The sequence below is a fragment of the Staurois parvus genome, unplaced genomic scaffold, assembly GCF_062004578.1.
Source record: "Staurois parvus isolate SC_StPar_1 unplaced genomic scaffold, SC_StPar_1.0 ptg000414l, whole genome shotgun sequence".
Lineage (NCBI taxonomy): Eukaryota > Metazoa > Chordata > Amphibia > Anura > Ranidae > Staurois > Staurois parvus.
The window spans coordinates 1,922,478-1,939,290 of record NW_028318210.1 but is presented as its reverse complement, the minus strand read 5'-3'; the positions used below and the strand labels follow the sequence as shown (position 1 = coordinate 1,939,290).

Sequence of the window (16,813 nt, the reverse complement as noted above, 5' to 3'; positions counted from 1 at the left end):
GGTTCCTGAATGTAAAACTATTTGAGGCCTAACTCTCAACATGGGCATTACAAAAAAGAATGAACTGCGGTCATATTGGTCCACAAAGCCAATTCATCATACGCCCATGCTCTCTGCTGTTAGATATATGCCCAACATGGACAAGCAATGTACTGGTAAATCGCTGGACTTTGAGTGGTTATACCGGGATGATGCCTGCAGCTACAGGCATCATCCTGGTATCATTTTTTTCAGCTAGCGGTCCTAGTGGCCAATTAGCTGCTAAATTGTTTTTACAAGCAGCGGAAAGGGACATCCCCCTATTCTCCTGCCGACTTCCACAGTTTTCTCTCCTGTCCCACAGGGGAATCCGAGAATGCAGCCAGAAGTTCCGCTGGCTGACCATAGAGCTGATCAGAGACATGTCTATAGTCTAAGAAATCGGATGCTACAAGCATTTCATAATTTCTGTTTCACCGGACTTTAACAGCGCCATTTGTAAATTGGGAAAGCATCAGATCACACCAATCTTGGTGAGATCAGATAATGTAAGGGCAGAGGAGATATCTACAGTCTAATAGACCCCCGATGTCTCAAGAAAGAATACCTGTCAATGCCTATTGTAGTCACAGGGGCTATTTATATTCTCTGTGATAGCAATAAAAGTGATTAAAAAAGTGAAAAAAGGGACAGTGTAAAAATAATCAAAATAACAAAAAAAATTAAAAATAAAAAGCACCCTCAGGCACCCCCCCCCCCCACACAGACGCGCGCAGCTGCGTGCACAAGCGTTGACCCCATGCCAGTATGTAAACAGCGGTTGCACCATACATGTGTGGTATCGCCAGGAACATCAGATCGAAGGCAGTAATTCTAGCACTCTACCTCACGTGTAAATACAAATTGGTGAACTGTAAAGGCTTTTAAAGCATCACCTATCGATATTAAAAAATGTACTTTGTCGCCATTGCACGGGCATGCGCAATTTTAAAGTACATAATTTTTGGATTCTATTTACTCAGCATAACATCATCTTTTATATTTCATTAAACAATCGGGCAATATATTGTGTTTTTGTGCATTAAAATTCTAAAAAGTGTATTTTTCCCAAAAGATTTGAATTTGAAAAATCGCTGCACAAATACTGTGTGATGTAAAAAAATTTCAACCCTCCACCGTTTTATTCTCTGGGGCCTCTGCTTTAAAAAAATATATATAATATTTGGGGGTTCAAACTAATTTTCTAGCAAAACAAAAAAATTTTTCATGTGAACAGAAAGTATCAGAAATAGCTTGGTCTCCAAGAGTGGGTGATATGGGGCATAAGCTTCTAATGTTGGCCCTAAAATGCCAGGGTAGTAGAAGTATCCCCGCAAATGATCCCCGGTGACAAAAATGCTAATCTGTAAAATACTCACCATGCCTCTTATCAAATTCCTTGGAGTGTCTACTTTCCAAAAAGGGGTCATTTGGGAGGTTGTCTGTACTATCCTTGCATTTTACGGCCTCCAAAACTGTGATAGGTAGTGGGGAAGTGATATGAGGAAATATGCCCTTTGAAAGCCTGGAGGTGTCATTGGGGGCCTGTATGCAGCTAGGCTGTCAAAAAGCCTCTCACTTGTGGTATCCCCATACTAGGGAGAAGTAGGAAAATGTGTTTTAGGGTGTTATTTCACATATACCCATGGCATGCACGGGCAATATATCATGTGACAACTTTGTGAAAGAAAAAAACATTTTCTAAAAATTTGTGGCAAAAAATAAAATGTCCCAGGGACTCAACATGCATCTCTGCAAATTCCTTGTAGTGTCTACTTTCCAAAAAGGGGTAATTTGGGGGGTGGGGGTTTGTACTTCCCTGGAATATTAGCACCTCAAGAAATATGATAGGTAGTCAGAAAGTAAAAGCTGTGGAAATTCCAATATATATATATATATATATATATATATATATATATATATATATATATATATATACACACACACACACACACATACATACACTCATATATATATATATATATATATATACACACATACATACATACATACATACATACATACACACACACACACCATAGTTTCTAGATGCTATAACTTTCACACAACTAATTAATATGCATGTATTGGGATTTTTTTTTTTTGTACCAAAGACATGTAGCAGAATACATTTTTGCGTAAATGTATGACTGAGTTTATTGGATATTTTGTATAACCAAAAGGGAAAAATATATTCTTTCAAAATGTTCAGGTTTTTTTTTGTTTACAGCGCAAAAAGAAAAAACCGCAGAGGTGATCAAATACCACCAAAAGAAAGCTCTACTTGTGTGAAAAAAAGGACATAAATTCCGTTTGGGTGCAGCATTGCACGACTGCGCAATTACTGGTTGAAATAGCACAGTACCAAACAGCAAAAAATGGCCTGGTCATGAAGGGGGAGTGGTTAAAAGGGTTACATTCTTACTATTAAAAACCATAATAGAGAATAGTACTGGGTGATTAAGAGGTACTATCTGCAGTGAGATAACTGGTTTGGCTTACAGAATCTTATGTCCAAGTTATGCACGATCTTAGAGTCATATGTCTTCCTTGTGTTTTGTACTATATTTTATTATATGTTCATTTGCTCTTTATTTGATTCCTATTCTTTTTGGAGAACATTGTTCTTTGAAAAAGTTGTTCTTGAATAAGGTAAAAAAAAAAAGTTTAATATAATGACCCAATTTAAAAAAACCATAATAGAATCTAAAATAGACTTTTTTCCCCTTTCTCCTTTTCTGTAGCTTGATGTCGGGATGATGGAAGAAATTAAAATGAATGTTAAACTAAACTCTACAGTCAACCCCATGCATAATACAGAATTTCCAGCTAAATCCAGTTTTAATTGCCAGATGACTTGTTCAGTGAACGTGTGCCTTCCTTCTAGTGCTGTAAGAAAGGAAACTTAATATATATTATCTAAGCAAACCTTATTTATTTCTATAGATAATACTACGTTGAGCACATTAAATAGAAGGAAAACATCTTATTAGGGATTTCCTTTCCGTTATTCTTTGGCTTTACATCATGCATAGCTTACACTTGTTCCTTAAAAAAAAAAAGAAGGAAATTTTAGAACAAAAAAATGCATCATTCTTTATATTTTCACATAGACTACAATTTAGGCACTTTTGCTTTCACTCTCTCAATCAACATCGACTATTTCTAATCCTTATGCTGCTAGCATTAGTAAATAGATAGGAAAGTATACTTTTATTTATTTTAACTTTTTTTTTTTACATTCCTTCGGTTACTTCCTAGTTTCATGGCCTAGGCCAGTGGTGGGCAACCTTTTTTTTCAACTGAGCCAAATCTCGCCAAAACCACGATTGAAATTTATTTTGAGAGCCACATTTTTAAAACTGAAAATACATCCCCCATATAGTAATTCATCCCCCATAGTAATTCATCCCCCATAGTGTGTCAATTCACTTACCTTTGCTCAGCGCGTTCCTCTCGCCGTGTTCCCGCGCCGTTCCGGTCTTCAGGGCGGACTGTGAGAGGAGAGGAGTTCGTCACGCTGCCCCGCCTACATCCTGACAGCCAATGTTTGCCACGCTCCGCGGGATTAAAAGGTCCGCCAGGCCGTAGTTTGCCCATTGCTGGGCTAGCTGCAGAGTCCTGACTTTTGGGGCGGCCGAAAATGTGTAAAGAGCCGCATGTGGCTCGCGAGCCGCGGCTTGCCGACCACTGGCCTAGGCAAATGATGTAATATATACTAGGAGTCTTCATAAGGGGAAGGGGGAGGGGCTTTCTCAGCTAAACACACCCTACTGCCTGGGCTGAGGGCAGATGGCTTCCAGGAAGTAAATGCTATATGAATCATCTGTCCCTATTCAAGAGGGCCATAGGCAGAAATGCTAGGGGGTGTTTTTCAAAGTTATTTCTCAGCAAAATAAAGCATGGAGACATAAATGGATGGGTGAGTTTGCTCTGAATATTTAAAATGAATTAAATTATTATATTATTATACAGGATTTATACAGCGCCAACAGTTTGCTGAGCGCTTTGCAATATAAATAGCGTTTTTGGTTTGAGGTGTTCATATACAGTGTAGTTCCACTTAAAAGTTTTGGATGAGACAAAGTTCATGTAGAACTTCGTACCATTTTCCTAGGTGCCCTGTATTGCTAGCTGCATTGTCAGACAGGGCTCCCCCTTTGTGCATAACCACCTAACACAGCTAACAAAGTTGGCTACTTTGTTAGCAAGTGCCTGTCTCCAGCTCCCAGCACTTGCCCAAGACAAGCACTGGCACTAGGAGTTCATGGGGAGACGTGGCTGACACGCTTCATTACTAGCTGCTTTGTCAGGCATCCATGCACCAAGGAGAGTGGGGGGCCTAGTCCAACATCGCAGCTAGCATTACAGCGCATCTAGAAAAATGTACATTAACTTGGTCCCACTGTAAACAGATTACTGTAGTAAAAAGAATTTTAAAAAAATAAACTACTTTACGAAAATTATCCTTTGGAGTGGGGCTGCACCTGCACTGCAAGGGTTAAATGCTCATTTTGTCTAGGGGTAAGGAAAAATACTTTTACTTACATTATAATCTGCTCTCTCAGCAGATGGCAATCCTCTATGCTCTGGTGGTGGTTTGGCCTTCAGAGTCAATACGTCCAATGCAGAGCTATGAACGTTGTGGTCTTGACAACATCAGGATCCCAAACCGCTAGTGTTGGGGAAAAGAGGATAAATGGGCCAGCCTAGCAGCATGTAGGCATGAAGGATCGGATAAGTAAGTCATCTTGTTTGTGCCCCTAGATCCTAACAAGCAAATAACAATTGTGTGGGTGCAGTCCCATTGCAAGGGCTCTTTCTTTATGGTCTGGAGGTGGGCTCTAAAAGACCTCCTCAGGTCTCAAAAAAATTTAAAAGAGCAGGCTCCTACAAGGGAAAAAGAAAAAACCAGTATACTCACCCTCAAGTGGCCAGTGTCTCCTAACTACCCACCCTTATAGCACTGCCGCTCCAAAAAGGAGCACAAAAAAAAAAACCAAAAAATAAAACACAGATGCAGTAGCATAGCTCAAGTGTGAACAGGGCCTTAGTGCAGGCACAAAGAAGATTACCCCAATGGTACTACAGGTTAAATTTTAAGGCTTCAAGCACACTTGTGCAAATTTGATGCAAATTTGGATAGGTGAAGCTTGGATGTGACTTTGGCTGATGCACAAGTGTCGCATTGATATCAACAAGCAGCAACTTTCATACAACTTTGAGTTTACATTGCAGTCTATGGCACTCAAGTCGCATGAAAGTAAAATTGCCGCAACTTTAAGTCACATAGATTTGAACATTGGTCATTGAAATACTTGGGCGGAGATTTGTCACTAAATGTCCAAAGTCGAATGACAATTCGCACAAGTGTGATTGGAGACTAAGTGGGAAGTTTTTCATTTTACAGTATACATGTATGTGTTACAAAACGGATACATTTAATGTTATTCTGATTAATGGAAAGCTATACTGGTCATACATACCCAATGTTTAAAACAATTATTTAATAATGATATTTATAAAGCGCCAACAATTTACGCTGCGCTTTACATATATATTGTGCATTCATATCAGTCACTGTCCTCAAGGAACTTAGAGTCTAAGGTCCCTAACTCACATCCATACTGTATGTACACATACTAGGGCCAATTTACACAAGAGTCAATTACCCTACCAGCATTTCTTTGGAGTGTGGGAGGAAACTAGAGTACCCGGAGGAATCCTACACAGGCACAGAGAGAACATGAAAATTCCAGGCAGGTAGTGCCCTTGTTGGGTTTCAAACAGAAAACCCTAGTTACCACTTAGCTACTGTGCTGCTCATTTTAAACCAGCATTCACTGAGAAAACGCTGTGTTTTCTGAGTGGCAATCATGCTGCGCAAGCAACCTATGTTCAAAATGCAGCAGCTCAGCAAGGGAGCCAAAAAAACTACGGGAAATCACTAACAGCGGTGCCTACTACAGTAATTTGCAGCTTCCACAGGAACCCCACAGGGATGACAGATACATACTTAAAACAGGCCTAAGCTGGACCAATGTAACTTCCAAAAGTGGATTTTATACCTTTACTTGAATGTGCTACACAATGCCCCGAAATGATGCATGCAACGCAGCATAACAGGCTGTCAAGTAGCGCATAATTGTGCACTGTGGGGTGCTGGTGGTGTAGATGAGTCTGCAGGTCAGATGTAGGCTGCCCAATACAGAACCTATGCAGGCCTTTATCACCCTCCCCCTTCTGCCAGCAACCCTTGCCCAGAAACCCACAGCTGTCAAAGGAAGGCTCTTCACCCCTCCTTTCAAATACCTGGCTGTACTTTGTCACTTCCTGCTTAGCAACATATTACACCCTAAACACAGGTGTAACATACTGAAACTGGGTTGTCAGCCCTTAAAGTATCTGCAATATATCAACATGACAGACAGGCAATGAACATTCTCAGGAACGCACTCTCCTGGCAGGTTTCCTTTCATATGTATTGTTAAAGTGATCCATGACATTCTTTTTTTCTTTCCCATCTAACAGTACCTATGAATGGAGGCTACTATAATTTATTGTTTCCCTGTTATGTAATAATCTTCTAGCAATTCCTCACATATGTACTTTAAGGCTTCATTCCATTCCCTATTGGCTGGGATTTTTTTTTCTATAGTCTTAGGCCAGGGGAGTCCAACCTTTTGACTTTCCTGGGCCACACTGGAAGGGGAATCGTCTTGGACCACACATAAAATACACTAACAATAAGAATAGCCAATGAGCAAAAAAAGTCAGGCAAAGTCAGGCAGATCACAAGTTTAACGAACAGGGATATAGATAATGCACCAGAGTAATTGAATGTATTCTTTTTTTTGCAATATTTTGAAAGATAAAAGTAAAAGAGAAACAAAACTAGTGCGATATTTGACACTGTTTTTGATTAACACATCAATATCTGGTTCAATGGACGTAGTAGCAATTCTCAATGAATTCTCAAAGTGCTCATCGGATATTTTAGTTCTAAATTTTGCCCTTCGTGTGCTTCATCCTTGAACATAGTTGCTCACAAATATAGGTCCTGCCGAAAACTGATGACATGAATAAGGCGCGATTGTGAAAATCGGGAAATTTTTCTTTGGGAAGATAAAAACATAAAAGTTCAGTAAAGAGACACTCAAATTTTTCTTGAACCGCAAACTAAGTGTAAACACATTTTTACAAAGAATTAAAAAAAAAAATCATTAAGTTTATGATTTTATGTTGGGCTGCATTCATAGATGTCTTGGAGCACAGGTTGGACAACCCTGTTTTAGACCAAAGAGGGGATCATCATGTAAGAACTGGTCTTATCTTATTTTTTTTCTTTTCTTTAGATTTTCACAGCCGCTATCTAGGAAGAGAGTTGGGACAAGAGAAGGAGCACTGAGAAGCTTATAAACACCTCTATGCGCCAGGTACTATTAGAGTGGATAACAACTTTAAATACTTATCACATTGCCTCTGATGAGTGTACTTCAGAGCTGCTCATAATTATGTAGCACCAAATTGTATTGAGACTACTTCCTCACTACTCAGCTTTTGAAGTCTATATGGAGTAAACACATGCAAGCATCAACAGCCAATCAGAAAAGTGCTAAAATAAAAATATTATGTGAACTTCAAACTATAAAGATAAGATAGCAGAATTCCTGTCCTCAGGTAGTAGGAATCACAATACACAGCTAAAGGGCTTGACACTGTACATCAGAAACAAAACACGAGTAATGTGTTTTGCTTCATTGTAGCTAGTGCTAGGATGTAACTATTTTAATGTGAGGTCTGCTTTAAATTTAGCAAACATTTCATTCACAAAGTAGTAGATTAGGTCAAAAAGAAGCTCATTTTAACTGTAGTAGTAATCAGCTCAATATTTAGAGTTAGATTTTAAGAAGCCATCTCTCAGATAGAGCACAAACCAGAGATCCAACAGCTTTCCATCTGTGTATTACAAATCTAATGAAAGCAGCGCTCAGGAGGTGGGGCCGTGTCAGCTGCAGCGCTCAGGAGGTGGGGCCGTGTCAGCTGCAGCGCTCAGGAGGTGGGGCCGTGAAAAACTGCTCAAGAAACATGGTCTGCAAAAGAGCTTTCAGGAGGTGCAGGCAGCAAGAGAGAGTATTTATATTTTTCTTTTCCAATAATTTTTTTCAGCAGTTTAGTTTTTGCAACAAGGAAGCTTTAAAGACAACCTAAGCAGTAAAAATAACTACAAATATATATGCTGCTAAATTTTTCAAGAAAATTATACTTGGAACTTTACAAAAATGACAAAAAATATACACAAAATTAAATTAAATTAGGTTCATTTGTAAGTATATTACATTTAAACAAGTCATCAGTTTAAAGCAAGGACTGATTTTTAACATTACCATACCAAACATGAAACTAAAGATGTTAAAAAAAAAAAAACAGGCGTTATGTTGGTGCCATATAAATATAATTGTTTTTCAAAACCATATTCTTTTCAAGTTTGTCTTTAGTATGAAAAGATATAAATAACAGATTTAGAAACTAAACATCTCCTTGTATTATCACTTTGCAACTCTTTTTTTGTACTGATGGCAATTCTTCATTTGTCCTCTGTATGGATGACATAGGAAAAATTGCTGATCTGATATATTCACTGCTTTGAGTCACTGACCAGAAACAAACATGCATATCAAGGTGGTCTGGCTTCTCTTTTTTGCTTCTTCTGGGTCAGGGATTCAGAAAGCACTAAAACCAGGTACAGGCAAAAGGAGGTCAGGAACAGCAACCTTAACATTTCTCTCAATACAGGTATCCCTTTAATCTGGAATGCCAAATTAGTGAAATATGGCCATTTTTTGCAAAATAAAAAATAAATTAAATACACTTGTAAATGTTGAATAATTGACTATTCGAGTATCTATTTTACTCATTTGTCTGCAGGGTTTTAGGCATCCTTTCCCAAAAAGGTTGGTACAGACAAAAAAGACTTTTTTCACATGTCAGACATCTGTCTATCACTCACAAATATCAAGCTATCGGGGTCTCTGGTTCCACATTAAAGCAACCAATGAGGAAATCTCAATTCATGTGGTTGTTTTTTTATTTAGGTTACATTATATTTAAATAGACTTTGCATTAAAGGGAGGGGTAACAATTGTGCTTGCTTTCAAAATTTTGGCATATTTGCATTCTTTTAAATGGGATCCTTAATATTATTTTAGCCAAGCTTCCATTTTGTAAAATTTTACATATGCTGCAATTAATTATTTTAAAGTGGTTGTAAACCTCAGACATGAAATATGAATGAACAAAGCATATCCTTCTCTAGTGTGTACTGGTCTCAATTAAGAGCACTAACTGCCATTTTTATCAGCCCCTTCATTCCTCTGCTATCAGCATGAATCACTAATGACAACCTTTCCTGACATCAAGAGTAAAAAAAGGCAACAGGGGAGGGACCTCCAACAGCCTGTGATTGACAGCCTCAACTCTATTCCTGTGTGAAGGGGGTGTGTCTCTTCCCTCCAATGAGCTCTCAAAACTCTCCTCTCTGAGCTCTGTAGTGATTAATTTCAGCTCTCCGCCCCCTCCTTTATGGAAACACAGACAAGCTTTTTAAATGCTGATCTTTCAATGGCTGTAGGGAAGATATTGGAGCAAATAAATAGATACAACTTATGTAGGAAGATTTGTTTAATCTCCGTGTATCACTTGAGACAAGTAACTTCACTGTGTAAACAGGGGTTTGATAATGGGCGTATTTAGCACAAGGCAAACAAGGCATTTGCCTAGAGTGACATTTTTAAGGGGGGCAGTGCAGCCACCCAGAAGAAGGGATGAAGGAAGGGTCACACGCAGCATGGGGAGCAAGTGGGATCCGAGAGAGGATGCAGGCTGCTTGACGGTGTATGCAGAGCCTGACTCTCCTTCCTGGGGATGTCCAGAGCTGCGAAGGGGGGTTGACAGTGTATGGGGGGAGGTGAAAGTGGGAGCCTCTCTCGGGAAAGGGATTTTTGTGTTGCCTAGGGCAACACAAAACCTAAATACACCACTGGGTTGGTTATTAAAAAAAAAAGGAAACACTACAGGATTTGCAGGTGACGACATGTTTCGTGTTGAAAACGGAAGTGATTTAACATTCTTTTGGCTTCCACTCTGTAATGAGACACCTAGATAACAGGTGGGAAACCTCACTTTCATCATTCACTGGGTGCGCTGCTAGTAATACGGAGTCATGTGGAGCTTACTGAGCTTCAAAGAGGGCAAATTGTTGGTACCCGCTTAGCTGCTGTCTCTGACTGAAGTTGCCAAAGTATTTGCCATGTCGCGAGGTACAGTATCAAAAGGTCATGAAGGCATATACAGTTTCCAGGGAAATGTCATGTCATCTGATAAACATAAGCACGGTAAACATGGTCAACTGACTGAAAAAGAACATTGCATAGGGCTGTTACCCGGAACAAGAAAACAACTGCTGAAAAGTTGACTGCAAAGCTCAATTTCCGTCTTGATGGGACAGAGACTGACCTCTGCAGTCACTTTTTCAGCATGCACTGAATGACAAAAGTGAGGCTTCCCACCTGTTAGCCAGGTGTCTCATCACACAGCAGAAGCAAGAGAGTGTTATATAACTTCTGCTTTCAAGGCAAAACATGTTGTCTTTTTCACACCTGGAACTCATGTAGTGTTTACAATTTTTTGTCTAATCCCTGTATGTAAAGGTTTACAACCACTTTAACGCAGAAGTAAATTCATTAACTAACCATTTTCCAAATACCATGAATAATAACGGTCACATTTGCTTATGCTCTAAGCCAACTGTCAAAGCCATCAACCAGCTGGTGTCAAAACTGATCACATGTGCAGCAACATTAAAAATGCAGATCAAACAGATGCTAAGATAGCAGCTTCCTTGGCTGTAATAGATGGGAAAGTTTAGTTCCACTTTAAATGTAGTTTGGATAAGAAGCACACATTCTCTATGGAGTGGCAGAATGCATTGATTATTCAATTCAACCAGCAGCCGCAAGAAAGCAACACTGACAGTCTGTATTGGAATCAATTACTTTTAGGCCACCACCAAAATGGTTTATCACCTGTAATGAGGAGAAATAAAACATACAACTGACCTAAACTAAATCAGAAATAAACCTACAGCACCTTTACAGAACAGAAATCATTGATAAACACAGAAACCACCCTTTGTGTATTGAAAACATTTAAAAGCTACCTCCAGGCTAAAAGATAACAAGTAAAAGGCATAAGTTACACTGCAAAAACAAGTTTCCAAATAGACATGAACTTATTTCTTGCATTACATTTGTCCCTGTTGAAGAATAATCATTAGAGAGTGAAAGACACATGGCACATTGCTACCATGGGTGTCACTACACAATTGTTGCAAATGGCTCAACATACATTCACTTCCAAAAACAGGTTGGGATATTCACTGCACAGCCCATCAGCAGCAGAGAGATTAGAATAGTAATTTTTTGCACTTATCTGAAATCTTTAATTTTCAAAGACAAGCAAAGGCAGAGGAGCAGTTGTCTCAATGTAAAAGTTGAGGGAAGCATTTTGGACTTACCAGTAGTCTTCTCATTGGTAGGCATAAAACCATGACACTCTGCTCCACTAATATTTTGCATTCAGACATCATAATTATACAAAAACACAAAACTACTAAATAAGTTTAGTGACTCTCATACCTCCAACAGCAGATTCTCTCTCTTCAACATCTTGAAACGTAACCTGGCTGGGCAAACTATTTCTTGAACGAGTTACAGATTCTAATTGTGATGCCCGTCCTAGTAAAGACAGCTGATCTAGAACTTCCCCCTCTTTGGCCTCTAGATCTGACTTTGATGTGGTTAAAGGTTTGATACTTTCAGGGGCTGCCAGTCTGTTGGGGTCACCCAAGCTAACTACAGTGCCACTGTCCAGGCTTAATACCCTGGCACGGCTTTTGGTACCACTTGTGCTGGTAGTCCTGCGGTTGGAGCGTTTTTTGCTAGTTCCTTCACAACTGAAGTGGGTTCTACGAGATTCCGCCCCTTTGTCTTTGATGTGATATTTTGTCCTTAATGCAGTATATCTGGCCTCTGGGGACTGGCATGAATGGGAAGTAGTGCTGGAAGAGCTATCACTGCTGAAACGGTGAGCTGACTGCACACTTGAGGTCCTGCTCAAGTCGCTTTGGTCACTAGAATCCTCATCATGACAAAAACCAGTGCTGTGAGGTTTGGTATCAGCTATGCCTTGAAATGAGACATATTCTTTGTGTCTACTGGCATCAAAGCTGCTGGCCCGTTTTTTACCTGTCCGCCTCCTACATGATTTATGAGAGGAGGATGTCCTGTGTATTAAACTGGATGATTTGGGTCGTACATCGTTATCCCGATGCTTAATACCCGTTTCCTTAAAGGATCTTAAATCTACTAAAATCACTGGTTTCTCAGTTGGGTCATCGTGAGTAACTGGGAGCTTTCCGGGCATCCAGTCAGCTTGCGCAGTAAGTTCATTTGCATGGGGGTTCTTGTTTGCTTCTTCAGATGCCGACGAGCTAAGACCCCTTGGACTCTGCACATCGTCAGATGTGTTGGCATCCTTGGCTTCCTGAGCTGAATTTCTTTCTACAGCAGTCCTCACACTACTAGTCCTTTTATCAGTAGCTGAACTATGCTCCTCCTCTGGGTCACTAGAAAGGCCTCTCTTTAAAGCAGTTCCCTCCTCATGTTCAGATAAAATGCTCTCCACATGAGTAGAACTGGTCTGCTCACTTTTGTAGCTGCTAACGGTGCTATTTGTGTCCCGGTCTGTCCCACTACAGTAGCTTTCGGTGGATCCACTGCTCCTTGTGCTAAGGCTCCTTAGGCTGTCCATGCTTTTGTCAGACTTCATTTGTTTTATGCTACTGGTCCTTGAAAGCTGCTGGGAACCTTTGCTTTTGAGACAGTCTAATTGAAAAATCCCTGAAGCACAAGCATTATCTACAAGAGAATCTTTGGACCCAGAATGTGGTTTGGAAGCTTCAAGTTCACTAACAGGATCCAGCCCGCGCCTTTGTTGATAAAGTGGAAAGTCAGTGAGGGAAGTGTCTGGAAAAGCAACTGCAGAACTTGAAGTCCTCGGGACACCTCTTGGTCTATGGTCTTTCCTGTATGAATGCGAATGCAATGGAACAAGTGAAGCCAGTTCTGTATCACAGGCATTAGACAGTGACAGATCAACATGATGATGGTGGCTGTGTGTTGCAATGGAGCCTTTGTCACTGAAGTCCCTATTTAAGTCTTTGCCTCCAGAGGATATCGAAGGCTGAATGGAGACAAAGGAGTCATTGGAGACCAGACGGAAAAGCTTCTGATCCACAGTTAACTCTGCATAAGAAATATCACAGATTAGAAAACAAAAAAGAAATCTATAAACTAAAAAAAAACCTCTGTATATTGTAAATCAGAACCTGTAATAATGAAGGCAATATTTATTTTTGAACCATGAGAGCACCATAACATTCTATTAGCCGCCAGCTTCAAAACCCAGTTCCTTTTGACCCACATTGGCCAATTATAAAAACGTTAGGACTTAGTTTGCCAAATTATACTCTAGGGTGGTCATACCTAAGAAGCTATAATTTTAAGTGAGTACTCAGTTAAGAATGTAAACATTATAACAAAGTAATATTTAGTGACTTCCTCGTTTGTATTTTAAGTGCTATGTTTTTATTTCGGTTGGGTTCACAACTGTGACTAGCTGGATTTGAACAGCACCAGATCACTGTTTTTACTTTTTTTTTTAATAAAAAAAATTGACTTGCCTGCAAATGACATATCTTGGTGTACAGTGCAGTACAAGATATACTCTGAACATCCATAGACCCTGGGTTATAGACTGCAACCTTCAGGTGATTAGACACAGGTAAAGCTATTGGTTGCGCTCTGTTGAGAATACCCAAATAACTCTATCCTACTCATGAGACTTCATTTTTTTCACAAGCAATGCAGAGTAATATAGAAACAGGGGGGGGGGGGGTCCTGTGTCACCTATTGTACTCCCAAGAATTTAAAAGGCAAGCACTAAGAAATGTCTGGGGTTGAAATACCTGTGTTTACACCAGGTGAAATAAGAATCTCCAGGTGCAGTAGATTACTCTAGAAGTGGCTTTTCTGGTGTTGAGTAATTTGGTAATGTGGGGGGGGGGGGGGGTGATTGGGACAGCAAGCCTAGTCAATTTAGGAGTGGCCGGGGGTTACCTCTAAGGAGATTGAGGATGTCAGGATGAAGATACCATTCCCCTGGGTCTAGGAAATGAATACTGAATTCCAACTTCCAAATGTCCACATTCGGAATGTGACATTTGGAAGTTGGAGATTGATGAGCAGTGCTTTTCTGTCCAGGAGATGATCAGAGTTACTTTGTTCAAGGCTGCCTGACTCATGGTTTCCCCCAATGATTCATATAGACCACTACTTTGGCATTGTCGTACAGAACATTGGTTGGGTGTCCCTAGGGAGAGAGGGTTCAGTAGCTAAGTGCTCAATTGTATTGGTGTGAGCTCCAATATGTTGATAGGAGCTTTGTATCCCCGGGTGAGCACTTTCCAGAACTGTGAGAGACTGACATCTGTAGCTATCACTTTCCATGAAGGTGGGAGATAGGACTTCCCCATTTACAATACTGGATCCAACAAGAAGGGAAGTTCCTTGCTTGGCACAAGAGAAGCATAGGTTGAGAGATGGAGAGGGTGTGTCCTGGGCCAACAAAATGTTGTGTTGAGGGACCTTGAGTAAAAGTGATTGTGAGTGAAAGAACAACAGAGAAAAGGTTCACCACATAGAGGACACTAGCAAAAAACTGAGGTCTCGCAGAGTGGGGTGGGGATAAAGGGGTACATTCAAGAGGGGCATGTCCAAAGCTTTGCCAGTGTCCAATCACCTATAACCCACAATCCATAAATATTTAACTTGTGTCCTGTATTGTACAATTAAGATATGTTCCTTCTTTCTGCAAATAGCAGATGAGCAAGCTAAATAAATGAGCAGATACCCCTATGATTTGACCACATGTGGCATGGAGGATCCTCACCATACTGATAACATTATGTATAACTGAGCAAAAAGCAAGTACTGAGTGTAGTACTGAATCTCAGTTTTTAGGCTATACTTCAGGCAACAGAATAAGCCAATATCAAGCCTCCTCCCCTATCTTATTTAATGAAGGGAAAGAAAAACTTCCCTACCTTGGACCGTAATGGACATATTCTAACTTAAGAGCCCTGTGGCGTTATCACTAGGTCTCCTTAAAACGTATTCCTAGCTGGAGTATGTGGGAGGCATTGTCAGGGGACCCTGCATGTCTTCTTGTATATGTAGGTGCCCTATCAGATCTAGTGTAGGTGGGACTGTGGGTAACAACTGCAATATTCTGCTGTATACAAACACAAAAAAACTCAATTGTCCACTTCTCTGTTTTGCTGTTGAGCAGTGTTTATTAGCTGAATGGAGAGAAAGCGACTTTCACCTGAAAATTAAACTTACCTTTTGGGGGGATTGGGGTGTATTGCATAATCCAAATGTTTACAACACATTTATTGTGCCTGGAGTTTAGATCGAAAATATCAATAAATACTCTTTTTATGAATAACATGAAACAATAATGACTGTTACATTCTTGCCTATATCATTCAGTATATGAGACTAGCAAACTGTATTTCTTAAAATAGAATTCCTTTTCACAATGGGAAGAAGCCCCCGCAAACTGACAAAATCAATGAAAAAGCTATCAAATTTCTAGAGAAAGGATGCATTTCTGGCACATGCTCAGATACATTTGCACTTTGCTGTTTAAATATTTTCAAGGATTTAAAAGTTTCAATACTTTAAATAGGTTTGGCTTGCTATAATTTCTCAAAATTTGAACTGTGACAGTTGAGGATTCCAATACAGCTCTCATTGGGCAGAGAAGAAAGGAAAAGGTTAAAGCAGGCCAAAAGAGAAACATTTTTCATTTTTTAAACAAATAGTAATTGACTCACAAATCAATTATCATGGATTCTACTAGCAAATGTTTAGTAATTCTCCCTTACTAATGAAATAAATACTTGCTCTTTTGAGCTCACACCAAAATGAGATTTTATATGACAAATAGCATTATTTATCAACAGGTACGATATGCTTATGTTTATGACAACAGTAGCCAAAGCAACTGGTGCTTGCAGGAACCAATTGGGCTTCCTCCTTTAAAATACACTAGGAATAAGAATTTATAAAAGATAAACTCCTTTAGTTTTACACATTTTTCTGCTTATCAGCCTGTCTGTTGTCAAGTGGCACTTATAATTCCCTGCTAGCTGGATTCTGAAAATTGTAATTCAACTTACTCTATGGCAGGCCATAGATGTGATTTTCTTTCCTGCAAAAAAGAAAAATAGCTCATTTCCCCCATCAACACAGTCAGTGCTAATGGGGAATCCCTCCCGGAGCTATTGTGCTCTCTTGGCAGAGGGGGTGGCGGCCTGCGGATATGTCCCTGCCAGGAGAACACAGTGATTATTGATAGCAGCTATAGCCGCATGCAAAAATCCGACATGCTGGTTGTACTCAAGTTGATCGATGGATTGACTTGGGTACAATCAGCGTGCCCATACATGGATCAAATCTCGGCCTGACCCTCTTGAACCAGTCGAGATTCGAACCATCTACAGTGAAATAAGCATTTGATCCCCTGCTGATTTTGAAAGTTTGCCCATTCACAAAGAAATGATCAGTCTAAAAATCGAATGGTAGGTGTATTGTAACACTGAGAGACAGAA

General features: G+C 39.8%; 1 protein-coding gene across 7 annotated transcripts in view; it reads right to left on the bottom strand.

Moving 5' to 3' along the window:
* PCNX1 (pecanex 1) overlaps positions 1-16,813 on the bottom strand; it is a 236,382-nt gene that overhangs the window by 136,611 nt on the left and 82,958 nt on the right. For all 7 annotated transcript variants that reach the window (XM_089686842.1, XM_089686844.1, XM_089686845.1 and 4 more), the window contains one exon: positions 11,715-13,382. In XM_089686842.1, coding sequence (XP_089542968.1) covers positions 11,715-13,382 — 1,668 coding nt within the window. The remainder of the gene's footprint in view (positions 1-11,714; positions 13,383-16,813) is intronic.